Genomic DNA, 22,996 nt, shown 5'->3' on the forward strand with positions numbered 1-22,996 from the left:
ACATTTTTAAACCACAAAGTCTAGTATGTTGGCACAGCTTTTCCAAAAGCACTAGTCATAACCTGTGACGGATACAGGGATACAGGTCAACTTCTGCTCATGTCCCTCTTCTCACTCCTCTCTTCTGTGGGTGGCAGGTCCTATAAGCATATAGTGAGAGAAAAAAGTGCCATCCAGCAGACAAAAGATAGTATAAAGATATTATCTTGGGTGGAAGAAACTAGGAATAAACTAAGAGAGGTTTAATGTTCCTCAAAATACTTATAATATCAACCCTGAAAAAGACTACACAAGAGATAGGAAAAATAAACACTTTGTCCTAAAGGAAATGTATCTGTAATGCTTAATTTAGAGTAGATATATTCCCATTTCTACTTTAGGAGGCACTTAACATGCTCTTAGCATCTCTGTTCTCTAATATACTTTAGGCTCTCTAGACTTTATTAATAGACAGCGTTATCATAAAAACCGGTGAGTGTCACAACAGTTTTACATTTCTTCTGTCTGTATGTAAACACAGAGCAAACATATGTCTGGAGCAAACAGGCATTGTTTGAACTCAGTTCTCAGGATGTTATTTAATAATCAGAAACTGAACAAGCTCACAGGACTCATTCTTCAAGCCTCTGTAACTGTGTGTTCAGTTTCATGCCAGCTGGTTTCTAGTACGAGCCAGCAAGACAATGGCCAATCATTCCCACTGTATGTATGCCATCAATGATGACTAACCAGCTTTCTGCTAAGTTCCAGTTCCGCACCACTCTCAGGTCTGCAGTACCTACCTGCTCCATTTCGCAGGTCACTGCCTCTCAGTGAGACTTACAGCTCTCAGGAGGGCTGCAGAATCACAGGGCTCAGACAAAGCCTTGCCTCAGAGAACAGACTTCCTATATGCTCCTGCTCCATTCCTTCATTTTCTTTAAATGGCACACCTAAATCATCCCTTCCACACATTTGGGTGAGCACCACATGGAAGAGACTTCCCTTTTGTTGGTTTGTTTTTTTTTTAATTGTGAAAGGTTATGACACGGTCAAAATTACACAACAAGTGAAGAAGGGGTTAAAACATCTATGCCCGCAAATTTGAAGATTTTTGGCCCTTTCACTTTTGCTCCATTCGGGCTCCATCTGGCGCCTCCACTTTTGCTTTCAGCACCCCAAAGGTGCGGCGGGGCGCGGAGCCCGGGGCGCCGCTCCGTCCCCGCTGGCCGGCGGACGGGCATGGCCCCGGCACGGCCCCAGCGTGTCCCCGGCTCCCCCGGCGAACCCACGGCAGCCCTGCTCGCTGCCGGCCACTGCCCCAGGCTCTTTTTTCTCACGAATGGCTTCCTGGGGAAAATATCCTCGCCGTGTTTGAGCAGAAGGCAAGTAAATCAGCGGGCTCTGCCGGGGCTGGGACGGCGCTGGCTTAGCCCAGGGGCAGCAGGGACAGCGCACTGCGGGCGGCGATCTCCAGCCCCCGGTAATGGAGCCCGGAGCGACCCCGAGGGCGCTGCCTCCCGGCGGCTCGTCCCGGGTCCCGGCCGCATCGCTGCGGGCCGCGGGCAGCGGGGGCGGCCCCGCCGGCCAGGCCCCGCCCGCCGCGCACCTGCCGCGGGCCGCCCCCAGCGCGGGAGGCGGGCGGGGGCGGCGGCCGCCCGTGCCCGGCGTGTGCCAGGAGCCCGCCGGTGCCGCAGGAGGAGCAGGAAGCGCCCGGGCGAATCCAGCCGCGCTATCACATGACTCAGCAGCCGCCGCCGGGCTGAGTTCGCCCAGCGCCGCGCCGGGAGGGGGAAACCTGCGATGAGGCCTCGGCCCCGCGGCTGCCCCTGATCCCGCCGTCCCCTCGCCCGGCCCGGCGCCCCCGGTGCGGAGCGCGGCGGGGCTGCCGGAGCCGCCTCGGCTGCGCTGCCCGCGGGCGCGCCCCGCTCCCCGCCCTGCGCGGCCGCCCCGGCGCTGCCGCCGCCGCCGGCGGGGGTACTATGCTCACGCGGGTTAAATCCGCCGTGGCCAATTTCATGGGCGGCATCATGGCTGGCAGCGCGGGCGCCGACCACGGCAGCGGCGCGGACTTGCCCCTCCGCTTCCCCTACGGGAGACCCGAGTTCCTGGGACTGTCCCCGGACGAGGTGGAGTGCTCCGCCGACCACATCGCCCGCCCCATCCTCATCCTCAGCAAGGACACTCGGCGCCTGCCCTGGACCACGGGCTACGCGGAGTGAGTACGGGCGGGCAGGTGGAGCGGGCCGAGCCCGCTGCCCGCGCTGCGGGCGCGCCGCGATGCCGAGGGAGCCCCGGCGGGGACCGGCGCTGCCGGAGCGGGGCAGCGCAGCCCGGGCCTGCGGCGCCGCGGGCAGCGGGAGCGGCGGGGCAGAGGTGCCGGGGGAGGGAGGCATCCCCGGCGCGGGTGTCCGGCCCTGGCCGGAGCTCCGTACCCGGCTGGCTCCTTCCCGGGAGCCCGAGGATGCGGGCGGTCTGCTGCCCTTGAACGTCCCCGCGGGAGTGGCCGGTACCCGGATCGGCGAAGGATGGCCAGGGGCAGCGCCGGGCTCCCCTGCCCGTAATGAGGGCTGCGGGGCGCAGGGGCCGAGGATGGGGTACCCGCCGGTGAACAGCAGCCTCGGTCCTCCACCCTGGAATAAAACGGGCTTTAGTGGGAAACCCGGTTTTGTTTGTGCGTGTGTAAATACTTCCCGCTGCCCAGGAACGGGCAGTGTGTGGGGTTTGGAACACCTTGCTGTGGACCTGACAGCCGTCGTGCTCGCCGGTGCTGACTGGTCACTTATCTCTCAAAGTGCTTCCCAGTTTGGGGACACGCTTGAGGACCACAAGCTCCAAGCCGAAAGAAAAAAAAGAATCCATTGGCTAGCCCCCAAACTGGGCTTTCCAAATGGTTTGTTGCCCTGACTCACTCATAATATACTCAAATATAATGGTATTTACTTTAGAGGGTGTTGATCAGGACCTGGTTGTAGCCTTGCCAGCCAGATGAAAGGCAGTGTTCCTTTGGATGCATCAAGCTGGCAGTGGGAGTAGCTGCAGAGGCAAGGCATATCCTTGCACTTGATGCCTTTATGTAGGCACATTGTTTTCCTTGAGGATTCTGGATGCAGGATTCAGTATTTGGTTTCTTTCTGTTGCTGCTTCTAAGTCTTGATGGCCATGTCTGGCCATCCACGTTGCTACCAGTTCAGAGATTGCTGAAGTTACTAAATTAACCCTTCCAAACTACAAGTTGTTTTGTGTAGTCTCTTCAGACATATACGAATTCCCAAAAAACCAGTGAAGGCTTTACATTGTTAATGAGCAATCACTAGCTTTCTTTAAAAGGTTGTTACATCATTGGGGATGCTGAAATGGGAGATTTAAAGAGAGATTTTAATGAGAGATTTAAAGAATTTTAAATTGGATTGTTCTTCTCAGATTAATAAAGAATTGAATAGGTTACTGAGCAAATTCCCCATGAACTGTAAGTTTAAATATTTAAAAGTAAGCTCTAATTGTTCTGCCACTATAATAGCCCCTTGAAAAGCACTTCCTTACCAAAATAAGTACATGCTGCTATTTTCAGCTTGGGTGAAGTTATGTGGCTTTCAGCAAATAACTGTAATTGCAATTGGTGACAAAGTGGAAGGGAAGTTCTCTGGCTCCCAGGTATGTACATCCCATGAGCTTCACCTGAGACTGCTGGGGCAGAAAAATGTGGGTGTTGGAAAGTGAAGGTTTCATTGACCCTGCTGATGAAACCTGATGAGAGAGAGTGTTAGGAGATGAAGTAAATGGCTCTGGTGGTCATGAAAGCAGAACATACCAGGATTGTTTTCATATACTTGTTGCTCTTCCCTCTTGAGCTTTGAGCAGCTTGGTTAATTGGGAGGCATAAAAGTCACTTGCTTTTTCAGTTCCTGTTGTTATCTTTGTGAAAAGATGTTGCCTTTTTGCTTTGTCTTTGGTGGCTTTTTTGTTTCATTTTTTGTTTGTTTGTTTTGTTTGTTTGGTATCAGTTTTTTGTCTCATCCCCTTCCCTAGCAGTTACTGTCTCTAGTGCTGGTGGAGCAGATCTAAGGGAAAGGTGGTATTTCTTAGAGGGAACTAGTGAGTGTGTTACTACCCTCTTCCCAGAAGTATGTATATAATGTTTCAAAATTGGAGTTCATTGTAACCAGAAGATCTCAAAATGCTCACTGCAGAGAAGCTGAGAGGCAAGCAGTGCCACCAAAATGGCATTGTTTTCCAAACAGGCAAAGCATTAAAGAATAAAGAAATAGAACTCAGATTTTGCCAAATATGAACTTTTTTTGTTTGTGTGTTTTACCCATATGTAGCTATTACCAGGCTTTCTGAAAATAATTGCAAGACTTGCTAGGAGATTTGTGTTGAAACTATGTTTTTCTTTTGAAACAGGTTTGAGTTACATAGAGAAAAGAAATGGAAAAAGTACCAGGAAGATGGAATTACTATTATACACATTCTGAAATTTGTTTGCTTGGGGAATGCAGGGATTAAATGATATTTTGTTAGTGCCTATATTAAGGAAACTATCAGAACAATGTTTGCCTTTTGTTACAATACAAGTGAGCTCTTACAAGAATGTTAGGAGGAAGTTCGGCGTCCTCACAAGCAGCTTGTGATGTAACACAAAGGTCAGCTATTTAGCTCACATTTTGCTAGTTTTCTTTGGTGTGAAGACATGAGAGAAGACATGCCATACCTGCAGTGTGCCAGGGTGCAGCTTCCCTGAGCTATTGCCTTTTCTGTGTTTTTATGTTTTAGCAAATCAGCAAAAGTGATTTCAGTGTTTTGTTGGTTGGGATGCCTATGGACACAGGAATTGTATTACTGCCTGAAGCATATGAGAGGTTTGTTGTAGCTTTAGAAGGTGGGGATTTGGCCCAGAAGGTGTAAGGAGAGTGTGTGCCACCTGTTCTGTGTCAGCCCTGATGTTGTGAGCCATTGCACAGCAGGGTTTGAGTCAGTGGATTTATGTTCCACACCCAGCACCAGCATCTGTCTCGCTATCTTTACAAAGAAATTCTGGCTCTGAGAATAGGTCACCTGGGGGCTGAGTTTCAGGAAAGCATTTGTAGCATTCATGTTCTTTAATTGCAAAACATGTCAGTTTACAGATGATACTGGAGTTCCTTGATGTCATCATGTTGGTGTTTCATCCAAGCTGTTGAAGGCATTTTGGGGTTAGACCTGGTTCCCATGTCAGACTGAAGCAGTTTGTATCTATAAAATATGCATTTTTAGGGGATTCCTCTTATTTCTTTGATGCCTGAAGATTAGTATTTCTTACTAAACAACATATTGACAAAGTAGCTCACACTGTTGACTATTTCTTTTCCCTAGCATCTGTGTGGCATGGACTTATTCATCTAACTTATTCCCCTGGAACAAGCATTTCTCCTCCACTCCACTTTCTTCCTCCTCTTGAACTGAACATTTTTTGTAATGGGTATTTTTGCAACATTGCTTGTTCATGTCATATATTTCATCTTATTTTTAAAATCACCTAGTTAGCTCTGTGATATTATATAGCAAAATGTAAACTAGCCTTTATTTTTTATTAATTTTCCCTCTTTTAATGGTATGATCTTTACAAAAAACATGTAGGCAGGCAAATTAAGTCTTCAGAAACATACTTGATGCTGGTATAAAATACCATTGCTTCCTGACATTTTAGTGGGAATCTTGTAAGGACTCAGCTCTCTTTAGTTAGTAAGCAGCCTAAAAGTTGTCTTCTGAAATGAGTATCCTGCTGTCTCTTCCTTGCATAGGAGCCCTGAGACCTTGAATTTCATTTCACCTCCTACAGGATGGCAAAAGGCCATGTTTTAGAGAGATATTCTTACACCACAGACACTTGTCTAATGTTCATCAAGATCCATAGAAGCAAAATTAAAATTGTATCCCACATCCAGTAAGCTTTTTAATTGTCTTTAAAGGTATGAATTTATTTAGAAATAAACTTTTCATTTTTAATTAAGGGCATCCTTAACGTAGTTTTCTGCATGTGGTTAGCTGGTGTGCATCAGGAATGACCCTGGGAGAGGGTAGTCTGCTAACAAACCTTCTTTTAAGTCTGCCTTTAATCCAGAGGAGTAAGAAGATTTATGCTCTCTGAAAAGTTAAGTGATTTATTTGAATAAGGGAGGGTGGGAGGGATCCTGTCTCACACTTTATTTACTCATGGCACTCCCTCTCTTCTGTAAGCAGCTGCACTCCCAAGGCCACCGGGATCTCCTCTAGAGCTTTCCCTGTCTGACTGAGCTGGTTTTTGAGCTTCTGCTTGGATTGCCCTGTTACTGGGAGGGAAGTTTCTCCTTTGGTCTCTTCCTGTGCTGTTTTCAGTGTTGTGACCTCTTCCCTGCAGCACTGCTGATAAGCAGCCCCAGTGTTCAACTCTGAAAGCAACTGGCAAAGTGAAGGCAGTAGCAGAGAGTACGTGAGGTGAAATGACCCAGATGATATTCACTGCATCTAAACTCTACCCAGAATATAATTTTTCACTTTTTCCTCTTTTGCTTTATCTTCCCTCTGTGGAGGTAGAGGATAAAGAGGGTGCAGCAGAACCTTCCTCTCCTGGTTGAATTCCCTTGACTGCATATGGCAGGATAAAATAAATGCTTAATTTGCAAATGACAAATTGCTGCTCATGCTGGTGGAGTTGCAGAGAAACTGCAACTGAGTAGCATTTTGTGGTAGAAAAACAGGCTTAGTCATTTTCCATCCATTTTGAATGTATATTCTTACAGTCTGAATCCAGTACTACAATTACTCTTCTAAAGTGAATGAATCCTGGGGATGGGACCATAGCTGGTTGCTTCTGTGTCACGTGTTCCTCTCTTTACTCTTGCGTTTCTGCCATCTCTTTGGAAAATGTCAAAAGGTACTATCAAATACACTTAAGGGACAGGGGGAAAGATTCAGTAGTATGTTATCTGTGTCCTCATGCAAAAGACAATTTTGCCTGCCTTTTTAATTTATTTTTTTTTAAAAACTCTAAATGACACTTCTTATACCTTTGCAGTTCTGAGTTATAATAGGTTCCAGAAACTTAACTTTACTGGTATGTGTGTTTCTTGGCTTAAAATGTCAATTTATTATCCCAGCAGTGCCTTTTGTTTGATGATACAAAGTCCAGGCTGTTTTTCCATAATGTTACATTTCAGAGATACTGTGGTTTCTCTGCTCTGCAGGCCTGCAGTAGAAATTGCATTTTCTCTGTGGTGTTGGTTGCTACTGACCCATAATGAATGCAGAGTTGTAGGTGAAGTATGATGACTGTGTCCTTGTACAGCATTATTACAGTGGCAAGTTGTTACAGTTCAAAATTAAGGGGGGGGCAGTTTATGGATTTTTTTTTTTCCTCAGAGCACTGCATTTTTTGAAAGGCTGATGATATTGCATCATGTTTTCTCATGCTATGTTACTTAACTTGTAGCAAATGAATCTACGTTAGAATTAACTGGAGGTTTTTACTAAAATATTTTCCAGCATTTCTAAGTGATCATAAATACTTTGTGAGTTAAGATAACACAGAAATATTCTTCTACCTTTTGTGTTCTGTCTAGACCAAACTACTTATTCAAGCGCTAAACATTTTAATAATGTTATGAAGCAGGTGAAAGCTTAACACTTCTGAGAGCTGAGGTAAGACAAAACACAGAAAATGCTTGTTTTAATATTTCTGAGTTGAATATTTTGATATTGGATGATAGCCTAGGGCTTGCAACTACTGATTGCTTATTCTAATCCCCATTGGTTCTTATTAATAGAAGATAACAACACCACAGTTCTGCTCCTGTGAATTTGAAGTGATAGTCTCTCTACCCCTCACCTGGGAGCATGACTCATACCCCATCAGTAAACACATTTCTTGTGTGTATTCTGTTTGGAACAAATTTCAGGAGGATGAGACTCGTGGGGAAAGGAATACTTTTTTTATCTTGTTCTGTTTGGTTGTAAGGTTATGTACACAGAAATAATGAATTACTTTCCTTTTTAAACTTTTAAAAAAGTGTTTGCAGTTCTCTTTGTCTAGATGAAAATATTTTCTTTTGTTCTTTTTGTAGTTTAGAACATAAGATTGAGTAGGACCTGATGAATGAACTAAAAACTCAAGTCCCATACATGTACCTAGAGACAACTGAACAGTCTTCCTCTGTATGAATTATTCTTCTATGCACATTATAATGTTAACTTTAATGTATATTGCCTGGCTCTTGTTTAAGCCTACAGAAACCTCATCATAATTTTGAGAGCTTCAGAAATCCCTTTCCTTTTATAAGACCTTATGTTATAGCATCTAATGTTTATGTAATGCCTCTAATCTGCCAAGTGCATTGCAAGTAATAATTTCAGAATAACCTTGGAGAAAAATGTAATGTGTAAATGTACTGGTTGTTCCAAGTGAAAAAAATGCAGCAGTGAGGATAAGTTTTGGCAAGAGATTTGATGTGAATGTGGAGAATGAATCTCAAGTTTTAGGTTCTCTCTTTTGATGACACAGTTATTTTTCCTGCTGTTGTGTACTTGGCTTTTCCTATGTGGCCTCTGATTTCTTAGAACTTACAGGGGTAAAAGGAGAAAAATTGGGGATAAAAAAGGTAAATTGTGCTCAGGTATTTTTAATACTAAGTTGCACAAACGTGATTCCTAATGGGACAACTATGAAATTCATCCCAAAGCTGACTCATATTGTTAGTCCCTCAGGGGCTTAAGACTAGTGCTGTCTCACATGTTTCTGAAAGGCTTTCCTAACCATGGTCCTAGCTTCTACTAGAGCATGACTAAACCTCACAGGTAGCCTTCCTTTGGGCCCTTCTGCCTTGGCACAGGGGGCAGCCAGCAGGAGGTCCCTGTACACACTCCAGCTTTGTTCATTTGTCCCTGTTGCAGCTGCATCACTTGGGATAGGTGTAAGTGGGAATGGCTTGGCACAGTTATTATCATGGCATAAAGTAAACTGACAGGGCTGTGCCCCTCGGGGTGAACTGCTGTGAGCCTGTGAATGTGATCAAATGAAACATGCTCAGTTTGACCTTGAAAGGAAGCAGTGATGCAAAGCACAGGTCATTCCTGTGTTGGGATCTGTGTGCCACTTCAGAAAGAAATATGATTTGTGGGTTTAAGGATGGGTTAAGTCAGCTTTGTGGAACCCAAATTAGACTTGGAGTGGAGGAGTGCTGTTAATGAGTGCAGGGAGATAATTTAGGCAGAGCAGACATAGCTGTTTTGCTGCGGCATGGGGCTGGAGTAGGTGCTATATCTGTGATGGAGCAGGATTTGCAAGGAAGATAGAGGCTCCTGAGCTACATCTAACCTGGATCTTTATCCACTTCTGTTATAAGTGGATTTCTGTTCTGATTGAACTTGCTAAAATGCAAGAGGTCCTGTTGGACAGCAGCACCTTCATATTAACTGTGCCTTTTGTTGTCTCAAATTATTTTTTTCTTCCTTTTTGTTAAACAGAAAGAGAAAAGTGACTTTTAAGAATTGGCTCCCATTTGGCCAGTCACATTTACTTGGTAGGGTATGTTTTGGGATGCCCAGCTGTAATACACATATTATCCAGAGTGGTTTCCTGATCAGAGGCCAGGTGGAGTAAGTCACAGTTTCAAGTGCTCAGGGCACTAAACAGGGAGTGGAGCTGGTGAGAGAGCTCCCAGCTTGTGTCGAGCTGCTTTGCCCCTCAAATCCAACTGACATGGGGTGGAAGTTTTATTGCATGGTAATTACAGAGGTTCCAGCTAGTAGGAGATGGCCAGCAGGTCCATTGAAGCATTTTGGCTTCTTCACTGCTCTCTCTCTCACCCAGCAGCACACTTGCTGTCTAGCAGATACTGCCAGCTGTACTTGGGGTGATAAGTGCCACTGTTGCTAAGTGGTTGATGCTGCATGAGCTGTTCAGTAGGTGAAGCTCATTAAAATGGCTGGAAGCAGATGTCATTCCTCCTGCCAATAGTATATGTAGGCAAGTGTTTGTCTGAAGAATTTAACATTCTCCAAGTAAGTACTGTATACAGTATTTTGTCAGCGGAAGCAGTGCTAGGGTAAAGCCAGCCAAAGGGATGTCTGTGGCTCTTGATCACAGCATGGTTTAATTGCTGGAGTCTGCGTGGGGGAAGGACAAAAATAACACCAAGCTGAGGCAGTCAGCATTAGCAAGTGCAGTCGATAGTGCAGGAGGGTATGCAGTCAGTGCATAATTGGGCCCTGTACATAATTTAGCAATCACAGTGATTTAAGAAAATAAATCAAGTCAAGAAGAGGTTTTAGGGGACTGTGGCCAGCAGACAGCTTTCTGGCATGAAGTAGAGTGGCAAATATAGAGCATCACTCATTGTTTGGGATCTGTATTCAACACAGTGAGGCTTAAGGGAGAGAGAATCTGCTGAGGGAGTCTAGAGCTGCTTGAGGTAGGGGGGTATGGGCAGTGCTGTGTCTGCAGAGAACCTCTGGCTTGATAGAACTGGAAATACCACTGCTCCAGAAGTCCTGCGGCAAAATGTCCTTGGACTGGCACTAGAGGTCTGTGAGATTTGTCTCTTTATGGGCATAGCTCTGTTTCCAAAGTCTTTGCAGTTAATTTCTTCTTTTATTTCATCTGCTGGTCCCATATCTAAGTCCTTTTGTGCTGTCCTGTCTGTCTATCCACACCATTGCCTAAAGGTACAGACAAGAGGTGAGTTCTTTCCTCCTCTCTGCACCCCACTGTGATCCCTTCTGGAGCTCCCTGATTTATTTCTCTGTCCTTTGTGTCCTGATATGATAATTTCTGCTTTCCAAACTCCCTGCAAGGAGCAAAAAGGGTCCAGCTCCAGCCAAGTTCTGCAGCAGTTCACTTTTTTTTTTTTTTTTCCCTGCCAACATTGATTCATTCAGGCCAAGTATGATTTTTCTATCTTTAGGTATGTGTTAGAGACCTCCTCAGAAACAGATGATGCGTAGTGCATGTTTGTAATGCTGTAAAATACCTGTCAGTCATAACTAACAATCTGGTCCTTGGTGGAGTTTTACACTGGAGGTGGGACTGAGGACACATCTCCAGCTCTTTCAACTTGAGCAGTGCTCCATTTTGTGCAGAAGTCTTGTGAAGAGACAAAATAAGTTACCTTGCTGATCAGAGATTCCTGTATTTTCCAGATGTGGCAGGTTACCATGTGAACCTGTGGGTTTTGTTAGGTTTTGAGACAGTTTGAGTGAAAGGCGGGTTTGGGCAAGATTCCCTTCCTCCCCTCCCCCCAGATAAGTGCCATTATTATTATTATTATTATTATTATTATTATTATTATTATTATTATTATCGTATCTCTTGAGGGAAGTTGTTACTTTATTGTTGGTTGTGGACTTTTTTCTTTTTGATTCCTTATCTCTGCTGCCTGTCTGGGGAGGAGAGGGCAAGAAGCTGTGCAACTTAATAATGAGCAGCAACCTTTTTCTTTCTGCTTGGGAGGGGCACTCCTTAAACTGGTTCAGGCCCAACCATTGTGAATGAGAGCAGGCTCAGCAGTTTCAAAGGCAAGGACCCGTGTCAGACTCCTGTCCCTTGCTGACCAGGCTCATGGAGCAGCTGAACAGCTCTGCTCCTACCCTGGGGTGTGAAGGGACTCCCTTGGCTTCAGTGGCCATGGTGGGGGAGCTTAGAGCCTCTTCCTCTGTCCCACTGCATCCTTCCCACTGTTAATTCCATGGCTCCAAGTCTGTGCAAGTGCCTTGGCAGGCTGAGTGAGGGTCTTGTGTTTTTAATTTGTTCAGCAAATTAAACGTGATGCTTTGCAGAAGCCTTTGCAGTAAGACTAGTGTCCTTAAATTGCTGGTTGTGTGTTTTAAACCATCATTTTGAAGAAAGTGCTTTTTCTTCTGAATTTGTATTAAGAATCTTTGCTGCATTAATGAATGCTAAAGTTTGGAATTGAAACTAGATTTATCTGAACTAGTTTTGGTTTCTCTTTGCTGACCTTATTTGTAGGGGTTGTGATTGAGAAAGATCAAATCCTTGAATATAAATGGGGAAAACATCTAATTTTCCTAACTTATACAGTGAAACCTGCATTGTATTTGTGATGCCATGGAGGGTGGAGTATGGCTTTAGATTTTGGTATTTGGAAATGGAAAATAATAATCTAACTTCAGTGCTTATTGCTGTTTATGTCATGGCAAAGGTCAAGGTTTTATGTATGTTTGGTTTGATATGAGTGACTTGCATTTTGAATAATGTAAATAGAAAATTTTCTCCCCTTCTTCATCTTCCCCTTTGAACAAAAAAAAAAAATAGTTGTTTTTCAGCTATTTTCATGAATAATTTGAAGATTAGAATTTAGCCATACATGCTCTCAATGGTAATGAAGGAATTGGTAAGGCATTAAAAGATACACTGATCTCTTCAAACTAATGTCCCTCAGCATCAGTCTTGGAGGGCAATTCCCTCTCCCTTACCTTGTCACTCCTCTCGTGAAGCACATCTCCAGACCTGGGCTTTCAGTTCATTTTGTTGCTGTTCTCAGTAAGCTTTAAGATCAGTCTCTCCACAGCCCTTACAAAATCTAAATGCCAATTTCTTCAGGCCATGGCTCCCTCTGGGGTACTTCTCAATGTCATTTTAAGGTCTTTCTATCCCTTTCTGGTAGTGCAAAGCCAGGAATTACAGTCCAGTTAGTTCCTTTGGCAACCTCTCCAGAGTAATCCCTGTAAATCCTAGGTCTGTGGATGGTAATTCTATTAGCAGTTCAGCAAGCTGAGTCTGGAAGAATGCAGCTGGTGTGTGGGAATGTGGGAAGTTCCCCATCTCTGCCTTTAATCCTACTTTTAGAGGGGAAAAAAGTTATAAGCTAATGTGATTAGCTGTAATTCCATTCTTGCTTGGTTTTAGAAAAGTGTCTGATTCCTAAATCACAAGCTAGTTCTGTGAATTGCTTTTGTGGAGGGGAGAAGGAACTATTTTGGTAACTCAGCTCATCCGTCTGAAAAAGTGCTGGAATGAAGAGAAGAAACTCTCATAGCCAGCAGTAAGCTTCTAGTTCTCGCTGCACAGCATAATTTAGAAATCTGAAACAAAGAGCATGTAAATGGAAACAGAGAATAAGCATAGTCCTTTCAGGTGTGTGTGTGTAAGCATGGGCATGGAACAACTTAATGCACACTGCACATGGTTCATCAGGGCTTTGCAGCCCAGGGGTTTGCATTGGGATCGTGCTATCGGCTGGTAAGTGACAGCTGCTGCTGGTGTGGCTGGCTTAAGGCAGACTGGGGATAGAGCTGCCTCTAATAACAGGTGGATAGAGCTGTTTCTAATAAAAGGTGGATAGAGCTCTCTCTAATAAAAGCTGTGGCTTCTACCTAAAGTGAATGGTCTGGAGATCTTTTCTCCCCCTTGAAGGAATGTCTTTTTCTTTCTAGTGCTAAGGGAATGAGAGGATGAACTTCTGTGGTAGAGCCAGTGTGAGCTGTGGGTGCTGGAGAGGGGCAGAGGCAGAAGCCCCCACAGCAGGAGAGGAGCAAGTGTGAGCATGGACAGCACGCTGCTGTGGGGGTGGAGGGCAGCATCCTTTCATGTGAAAGGCAAAATGCAGCCTCAGCCAGTTGGTTGTCCTCAAAGGTTCCATGTGCCCTATGGAAGAAGGAAGTGTTGCCCTCACCGGCTCAGCCTGATTTCTGTTTCCATGGGAAATGAGGGAGAAGGCAGGAAAACATCTTGTTCGTGTCTTGTTGGAGAATTCAGAATAAGTGGTCTTGTCTTAGAGTCAGATATTGCCTGAACCTTCTGTAGTGAATAGCTCTGGCAAGGATGAGGTCAAAGGACCTGTTGCTTTTTTTTTTTGTTCAAGCAGCAGATCTGAGATTCTTCATTTTGGAGAAATTGTGCAAATTGAGGCTTTTCCTTGACTTCCAGTCAGGTTCTCCCTCCTCTCGTGTCCTTTCTTGCCAGTGTGGCAGCAGTGGCACTGGGGCAGTGAGGTCCTGTGCCAGCTGCCCCCAGAATCCCAGGGAAGAGAGGGAGTGTGCAGGCACTGCTGGAAGGATGCCTGGCCAAATTGTAATACAGCTGCTTGGTTCTGTTCCTAAAGGATTGCAAGGTGGGAGCAAATTCACTGAAAAGGAGTATTATTCACTTCTGTCTCCTGTGTTGAGTTGCCTCAAGTGTTGATCCTGTTACAATAGTTCAAATGCTTGGGAGAGATGATGCTGCAAGAATAAAATGTTGCAATAGTAATCCTGTAAATTTATAGGCATAGTCAAGACATTGTTTGGAACTGTCTTGTTTACAAATAAAAACACTTACTTTGTTTGAATGTGGTGTGAGGTATACTGCCTCTCTTGCACTTACAGTCCTGATGGTTTGGTATGTAGTTTAACTGCTGTGCTCTCTCACAGCTTTCTCTAAGGCCAGAAAACCTCTGTAAGCTATCAAATAGTGCCTGAGTGCCTGTCACCCAATAGCAACAACAACAAAAAAATCCTCAAAGCTCCTCCTACTATCAAATAAAGGGGGAATTTCCGTTCTTTTCCCTTTGAAATTGCTTCTTACTTCCTGGAGAACATCATTAGAAGAGTAGATGAATTGAAATAGTGTTACACAGGTACCTGTTTTGAAAATACAGTTACCCCACTGGTATCATTTTGGAAAGCATGTGTATGATCAAAGTAGGATGTGATAATGGAAAATGGGTTGCCTCTGGAAAGTCTACATTTAAAACATGTTAAAACTGTGTTCACCCTTAACTATGGGCAGAGCTAAAGAGGAGTAAGGACAGGAAAAAAAAAAAAACAAGTAAGGAACATAGAGGAGTTGAAAGAGGGGAACAAAAATGAAGCCTAAAAAGCCAAGAGAGAGCACACTGAAGGCAGGCTAAATATTTTTGTGTTGGGAGAGAGGTTTAATAGGAGTATAAGTCCCTATGACAGAAAATGAAAGGCATATATGTAAATAGCAATAAAGATAATGCTTCCCTGTGTGACTTAGAGTATATTGGCAGAATTCATTACATGAGGACATACCAAAGAAGTCTGTTAAAGATGTGGTTCAGAGTTTCCTGTTTCAGGAAGCTCCAAGTCCCTGGGTTTAAAGGTATTTAAATTTAAAGACAGCTATCTTGAAAACCTAAACTCTTCTCCCACTCCTCTTTTTTCTTTGAAATAGAGAACTTTCTTATGTTTGCTGCATGACAGGTGTCTACAGGCATTAAGGAGATTGCTCTGCCATGGTTGAGTTCATTCCTGAATTAACTTCTTATTCTCCCACTCCCACCTGTGCAGCAGGTGCAATTAGTAGGGCACAAACTGAGCTGCTGAGAACATTTTTCCAAAGTCGTTTATTTTTGTTGTTTGGAATGATAATCCAGAGTGTTGTGGTTTAACTCTGGTCAGCGATTAAGCACCAGCAGATGTTCAGTCACCCCCCCACAGTGGGACTGGGAAGAAAATCATAATGGTAAAAGTGAGAAAACTCATGGGTTGAGATAAAGACAGTTTAATAGGTAAGGCAAAAGCTGCACATGCAAGCAAAGCAAAACAAGGAATTAATTCACCACTTCCCAAGGGTGGGCAGGTGTTCAGCCATCTCCAGGAGAGTAGGGCCCAATCACTCATAATGGTGACTTGGGAAAACAAATGCGATCACTCCAAATGTCCCTCCCTTCCTTCTTCCTCTTACACCCAACTTTTATTGCCAGCATGATGCCATATGGTATGGAATATCCCTTTGATCAGTTGGAGTCAGCTGTCTTGGCTCTGCTCCCTCCCTATTCCTTGTTCCCCAACCCATTCACTTGTGGGGTGAGGTGAGAAGGCAAAAAGGTTGCTCTGATGCTGTGTAAGCCCTACCCTACCATAATAAAAGCATCTCTATTTTCTGGCCCTGTTTCCAGCACAGATCCAAAACAGAGCCCCACACAAGCTACTATGAAGAAATTTAACTCTATGCCAGCCAAAACCAGGACCCAGGGGAAATACCAAAAGGTAGGAAGGGGCCTTTCCATGGAGACTGCAATAGAAAACAAAAGTGGCAGCACAAACTACCAAAAAGTGGTGTGTAGTTTTTCTGGGGAGAAATTCCTTTAAAAAAGAAAAAAAGCTCTTTTAATGATGGGCAGTATTTTCATTTTAGTAGTGTATATTTAAACATTGCAGGAGGCAATTTTTATTTTGTTCAAAGATGAATGTGCTTATTTTATGGTATTCCAGAGTAAGAACTTTTCCCCAGAAGAGAATTGAGGAAGGCTGCCTCACTGAGAAGAAAAATAATTATTGCTGGATATTGGCATAATGTAGCATCTTATTCTTTGTCTTTCAGTTCTTGTGTAATATTTTAACATATATTTTGGAAACAAAAAGGCAGGAGAAATATATCCAGATACCTTTTCTTTTTTCTTCTTTTCCTGTTGAGAGTCAGAGCTCCTCAGAAGCATCACAGACCCATGGGGCTCTATACTGCTTTCCCCAGTGCTGCAAGATTACTGTTTGAAAAAGACTTCACAAAAGTCAAGTGAACATCCTACTCCAGCAAACAGGCCAGCATTGTTACAGGCAGGTTAGAAGGCATGAAAGATCTGTGACTAGTGAATGGATTAGTCATGAAAGATCACTGGACAAATAACTCAGTCTGGGGGAACAGCAAGGTGGTGTTGATTTAGAAAATAAGAATGGAATCTGAAAACTCTTTCCCTTGTGAGGCCTTTAACAAGACCTGGAGGAACTAAAGTATTGACAAGGAAGTAGTTATGCTCTCAAGGCATTAGAGCAGGTGGGATTTGTTTTCTGTGCAGAAAGGCACTTGCAGTACAAAAGGACTTGGTGCTCACAGTGCAGAGAGGGACCTAAGTCACATATGGAGCTATCGTAGCATTTTGCCAGAGAGCTTATCTTAACCAAAGTTAAAAGCATGTTTGGAATTTGTGGAAAGAGTTTTCATATATGAGCTTGTTTGGGAATGCTCCTGCTAGAGCTTCTTCATGAGCTCCTGTGTCTGAAACAAGGAAAAATGCATTATGCATATCTGCAGTTCAGTGCTTATCCAGTATTCATCAGCAAAGTAAACCTGGTAAACTGCAAATTTAGCTAATCAAAATATATATCTGTGGGGCTATGGGAGGAAGTGTGATTGGAGGCTCAAAAACAAAGGTGAAAGGGTTCCAGCTTGGTTTAGGAAACAACATGAAATCTGAACAATAACTTGAAGTGTTAAAAATAATATACTTCCAGGTAGCTGTGTAAGCTCTGTGTACCCTTCATCAGCTTTGGATGGGTTGTGGGAAAAGTCCTTCCTGTTGCCTGTGTCTCTTCACCTTATGCTCTGCTGCCCAGAGGTGCAGAGCTATAAAAGCTTTCATTTTGCAACAGTGATGGTTTGTGGACAAGGAAGCCAGTGGGAGCATGGCTATGGAGTGGAGACTAGATCTGTCTGTGGTGGTCTGCAGCTGATGGGAAGGTTTTGCTGTAGAAAACACTGACTGGTCACAGTCTTTCCATGTGCTGTGTAGGATGTCTTCAGATCTTCTGAAGAAGGAGGTGAAGTGGGTGATGTGATTGCAAAGCTGACTTCTATCCCTCTTGTCCTCCATATTTCATGGATGCAGTTCCTATTGCAGAAGAGTGAAGTATGTCCACTGAATGGCAGAGTAGTCTGACAGTGTAGCTGAAAATGTTTCCACTCAACTAGCTATGAATAGGAATTTAGTCTAGAAATCTGAACATAAGAATTTGACAACTTATTGAAGCCTAGGACCATTACTAGTGTTGCCTTATTACAAATAGGGGTTTCCTGTGTGAGCAGCTGCCTTAACTGGTGTTAGCAGCTGAGGAATGTGCACCACAGCTGAGTATAGATTTCATCTGTATGTGTTGGTAATGACCTATTAGATGATGCTTTGAAAAAGGCCATTTTAGACAGGTTTTTACAGAAAACAAACCCATGACCTTTGTCTGAAACAAAGCCTTTCCTTATTCAGTGTGCCCAGCAGGCTGCCATACTGGAAGGTAGTTGTGTTCTTTTGCTTGTTGTTTTCTTTTGTTTATTACTTTCCTTTGGCCCTTCCCATGAAATTGCTCCTGTAAAGTCTCATACTGTTTGTTTGTAACAGTTGAATAAAATGGAAAACTTCTAATTATATCTAAGAGTGCTGCCACTTGACTCGAGTACTATATGAGATAAAAAAGCCATGTTGCTCTATTTTTCAGCTGGTCTAGTCTTGCAGTGTGACAGATACGTTTTGTGAATTACATTGATCATTATTCCTTTTAATTAGTTGTGGGGCAAATCAACATGAAACAGAAGAGCTCTGTCTAAAGAGAGACAATTTATTTATTTTCCTCAGCCAGCTTGTAGTTTGTGATGTCCAGTGTGGCTGTGCTGTCCATTTGACCTGCGGAGCATTAAGGGACAAGGAGGTTGTCATCATGCTTTCATTTCTTAGACCTTGTCAGACTGCTGAGGTTTGACCACAGACCAAGAAATCCTTATCCCCAAAACTAGCAGGCATCTGAAACATGAGCAAAGTGTTATATGCAACTCATGTGTTGCACTTACCTTAAACTCACATTCCTTTTCTGCCCTTAGTTCTTGAGCCTTCAGAATAACCATCAGTCTTACCAAAATCTTTGTATGGAACAAAATCCCAATGCACTAAAACAAAACCAAAACCAATAAAAGAAAAACAACAACCACAAAACTCAGCCACACAACAACGACAACCAAACAAAACAAAGAAACAAAAAAATCAAACTGAGCTGTGCCAGAATAGAATCGGAGAATCATGGAATGGTTTGAGTTGGAGGAGACCTTAAAGATTATCCAGTTCCAATCCCCCACCTTGGGTAGAGACAACACTAATAAATTTTCTAATAATGCTTTGGAGGGCAGAGCTGTAGGAATTTTGAAATGTACATATGCTTTGAATACAGTAGACTCTGTCCTGAGCAGTAGGAATTGTGTGAGTGACTCTATACCCAGGCACTTTGCTCCAGACAGTTGGTGAAGGGTTGGAACACTATTTTCATCTTTCATATCTTCCCATCATCTTCCTGGCCATGATTTTTCTCATGCATTTTAAAACAAATTTTCCAAAGATCCAGAACAAAACAAAGAAAAAAAAAATTTTTTTAAATGAGCCTGAGAAATCAACTCTTCTGGATATGCACAATGGAAAAAGCTAGAGATACACATAAGCATAATGGTGGGGATATCCCTAGATATGTATAATGGCTTTATGCCTGACTTGTAATTATACTCTGCTGCTCTTCTTTGCCCCCCTTCATTCCTAGTCTGCCCTTTCTTGCATCATCTCACCAACTAGTGCTCTTCTTGTCTGATGAGGAGCCCAATGTTCTACCAGCAGTTTGGGTTTTTTTATGGTTTATCTGCATGTAATTAGAAGTTTTCTGCATTTGTTCATTTCTGAAGAAGTTTCTGCATACTTTGGGGAAAGCATCAAGTGGAACTTGAGTTCTGTCAGCTATTCTCATAAAAGATGCTGTTGCTCTCTGGAGACCTGATCTCCCTAATATTATTTTAGGCTATTTTAAGCCACAGTCAAAAACAAAATAATCCCCAAATTTGATTGTTAAAAGAAACACATGCCACAGACTTACAGTAAGTCTCTTGGAAAAAAGCCAGTAAGATTAAATGCTGTCTGTGAACTCCCAGATGGTGAAGCTAGCAAAAGATTACACTTAAAGATTGTGTGAAACCCTCCTAGTCACTGAGAAATAGTTATAAAATGTGGGATGCCTGAGAAATATTAAACAATAATTTGCATAACACTGACTTCCATCATCAAAAATAATTGTCACATTTTCAAGTTTTAATAATCCTCATTTTTCTGCACCTTTTATATCCTGTTAAAACCATCAAGATTTCCTAATTTCAGAATATGGTGGTATTTGTTGATAGTCATATACTAATGTGGTTTTTATAGGTTTTGCTACAAAAAAAAAAAAAAAAAAAAAGGTTATTTTCTTCTCTTATTTCAATTTCAATGTCTGTTTCCAATCATTGCTACTGCCTTCTGTTTTAATCAGGACCTGGCAGAGGGACGGGAAGTGTAGGAGGACGGGCAATTGATGTTTAATCCTTCATATGATTTCTAATTTATACTGGGGCTGATTATACATGCATCTAGAGCAAATAGGCACACATGCATATGCTAAATAGAGATACATTTTTCTTGCTACAAACAGTGTGTCTTCTTCCATGGCCTCCCTGGTTTGGGCCTGGTAAAATTCCTTATTATCCATTTTCACTTCTTCACTGTTCTTGCAGATGGGAAAACCATGATAAAGATCCAGTGCTTGAGAAGTCATGTTTCTTCAGAGATTTTCTCAAACTCTCACTTCTTAGATCAAAATTTGGCCTTTTTTATACTGAGTAATTAAAAATGCTGCATAAAGGACAGAATTCCCTTGAGTGGTTGTGATAATTGAGTGGTTGTGATAATTGAGTGGTTGTGTGATCATTTTATGTGAAGGTTGCAATGTATCTAATGCTTTGTTTAAACACTAAATATGAGCCCTTGCAGTGTTGTGAAGGCAGGAGCATTGCTGCTGCTTTGTTACAGGGCTGAATCTCTTTGGTCCACATAGGCAAGGTATCTGTTCTGTAAAATGTTATTTCTGTTATATTCTGCAGCCCTGTTATTCCAGGGCTGAAAGCTTGGACGGGTCTGATAGCTGCTCCCTTAGGGTACTTTGCAGGCTCCCTGGTGGCATTTGTCAGCAGTGAGGAGTGCTGTGGGGAGAGCTGCATGCAGTTCTTTTGTTTGGGGTAAAGATTTCTTGTATTTCTATTTGGTATATAAAGAAAAAGGTAAAAAGAAATCTCTCTATCTTCACATCATACTCTGTATCTGTAATGACTGAGTTATTTCTGTATTATTGAGCGTTTCCTGCTCTGGTAATTACTGGTGTGTAGCATGCTGCCAAATGGTTTTATAAATCTGCAGAGACTGCAACTAGCACGGGAAGTCTATTAAAATAACAGAGACTTTTGATTTATAGGGTTTCTCTCAAATTTTGAAATTTCCATGCTGCAGAGCACAGACACAGTGCTTACAACTTTATACTGCATTTTGAAGTCACCTTGACAAAATCTGGGGCTAATTTGACTATCGTACTTCTTGGGATGAGAAGGGAAATCTACAGGGACACACCGGTGGGAGTAAATGCAGGACAAGGCAAGTCACTTCCAGTGGAGACCTTTCCACTCTCTCAAAGCATGAGACTGGTGTGCTTTGAAAGAGGAGAGAGCAGAAGAGGAGACCATGCAGAAGGTTTTAGAGATTAATCACTCCTTGGCATAAGGGGGCAGAGCTGAAGGCTTTGGGCAGCCTGAGCCTTGCTTTTAAGCTGAGGTGTTGATGAAAAGACTCACTGTGCTTTACGGGCATCTTGGCCATCTCTCTCTGATGTCTCTGTAGCATGCCCCAGAACTGCAGGGTGAATAAGGTTTTACCTCTGCATATCACATTGCATGGGCACTGGGGGATGTTTTGGTGTCAGTATCCTTTAAAGAATGTTAGAAAAGCTGCAGGGTGAAGAATGGGGCTATGGAAGTTATTCCAAAGACTAAGAAAGTGTCTTCGAGCAGGAGACTTGGATATAACCTATCTTGTTGGGGGGGAAAAAAAATGGTTGAGAAATGAACTGATTAGATTTATGAAAATATTTATGGAAAAAAGGAACTCTTTTTCTCTAGTGAAGAAAAGCAGAAAAAGAGCTGAGGCCTGGAAGGTAAAACTGTTAATTCAAATGAAAAATGAAGCTCAAATCTGCAGTGGTGGGTAATTCAATGCTCCATCAGGGAAATCAGTGAAGCTCCTATCTTGTGCTCCAAACTTTCATGTGAACACACCAGAGACACCAAAATACTTTTAGAAACACAAATGACTGATGTTGATAACAGAGATTTCAATCACACTTAAGGATCTGTGGTACAGCAGTGATATGACTAGATAATTAACTTGTCTGGCTTCAGAACTCTCAAGTATTCTTTTTAGAATACTTTACTTTCATAGCAGTTGGGCATACTGGTTATAGCACTTGGCTGCAGTTTTTCACATACAACTACTTGATGGTTCTTACACCACTCTAATCAGAGCAGAGATTGTGACAGCTTTATTAGTAGCTGTGGAGATGCTCTGCACTTTCACCCATTTGGAAAACATCATCTTGGCTGGAGCTGTAATTAAACAGGTAGGCAATTAGCTGAGCAGTGCCATGTATGTGCATACAATAGGTGTGCTAGGTAGTGCTGGTAGCTGGTGACAGAGCTGTGAAAGGCAGGGTTGTGTGATAGCCCCAGGGAAGCAGCTGGGGAGTGACGTGGTGACAGTGACATTTGGAGCCTTGCCCCTTGCAAAGAGGCAGCCTTCTCACTTCAGAAAAGCAGCAACCCACGGTTTTAACAAGGCTGAAATTTAAAAGTGGATCTTGAAGGTCGTTTCTCACAGTTGCTCTGTAAAATACCCAAAAAGGATTCTATGAAAGCCCATCTTTGGTAGTTTACAGTCTTGAAAAAACTCATTTTAATTGGAGGGTGCCTGTACTTGGAGCATTTGTATTTCTGCTGTGTTATTACTATATTGTCATATTTACCCTAGTACTGCTTTGACTGCTAGAAGATTACTTACTTTTATTTTGATTAATTCTGATTAATTAAAGGCGAGCATTTGCGTCACCACATTTCCTTTTCCCTTTGATTTAATTTTATTCAGCCTCCAAGGGGCTATAAAATATCTATGAGCTTTCTGCAGCATCTACATAAACACTTAATTGTGAGGTGACTGTATTAATGGAATTTATTGTTCCTTATATGAGTTTAATGTTTACATGTCATTTCTTAACGCAAGCATTGAAAAAAAAGCCTGCTAAATTCCACATATACAGAAAGTAAAGACTCCTTGTCAGAAACACTGTAGGGATTTCTGTGTGTGTCTCCCTCTCTAAATATATCTCTGTAAGTATTAGAATAGATTTATAAACATATAAAATATATCTGTGTTTGTAAATATTTGTACATGTG

At 42.9% G+C, this 22,996-nt stretch overlaps 1 protein-coding gene across 1 annotated transcript in view; it reads left to right on the forward strand.

The window, feature by feature from the left end:
* The first annotated feature begins 1,638 nt into the window (after positions 1-1,638).
* The window catches only part of PPM1H (protein phosphatase, Mg2+/Mn2+ dependent 1H), a 127,861-nt gene continuing 106,503 nt past the window's right edge, over positions 1,639-22,996 (forward strand). The window contains exon 1 of the mRNA XM_056482685.1: positions 1,639-2,197. Within this exon, the coding sequence (XP_056338660.1) occupies positions 1,962-2,197 (236 nt within the window). The 5' untranslated portion in view covers positions 1,639-1,961. The remainder of the gene's footprint in view (positions 2,198-22,996) is intronic.

Source organism: Oenanthe melanoleuca, chromosome 1A (assembly GCF_029582105.1).
Source record: "Oenanthe melanoleuca isolate GR-GAL-2019-014 chromosome 1A, OMel1.0, whole genome shotgun sequence".
In the NCBI taxonomy this organism is placed as follows: Eukaryota; Metazoa; Chordata; class Aves; order Passeriformes; family Muscicapidae; genus Oenanthe; species Oenanthe melanoleuca.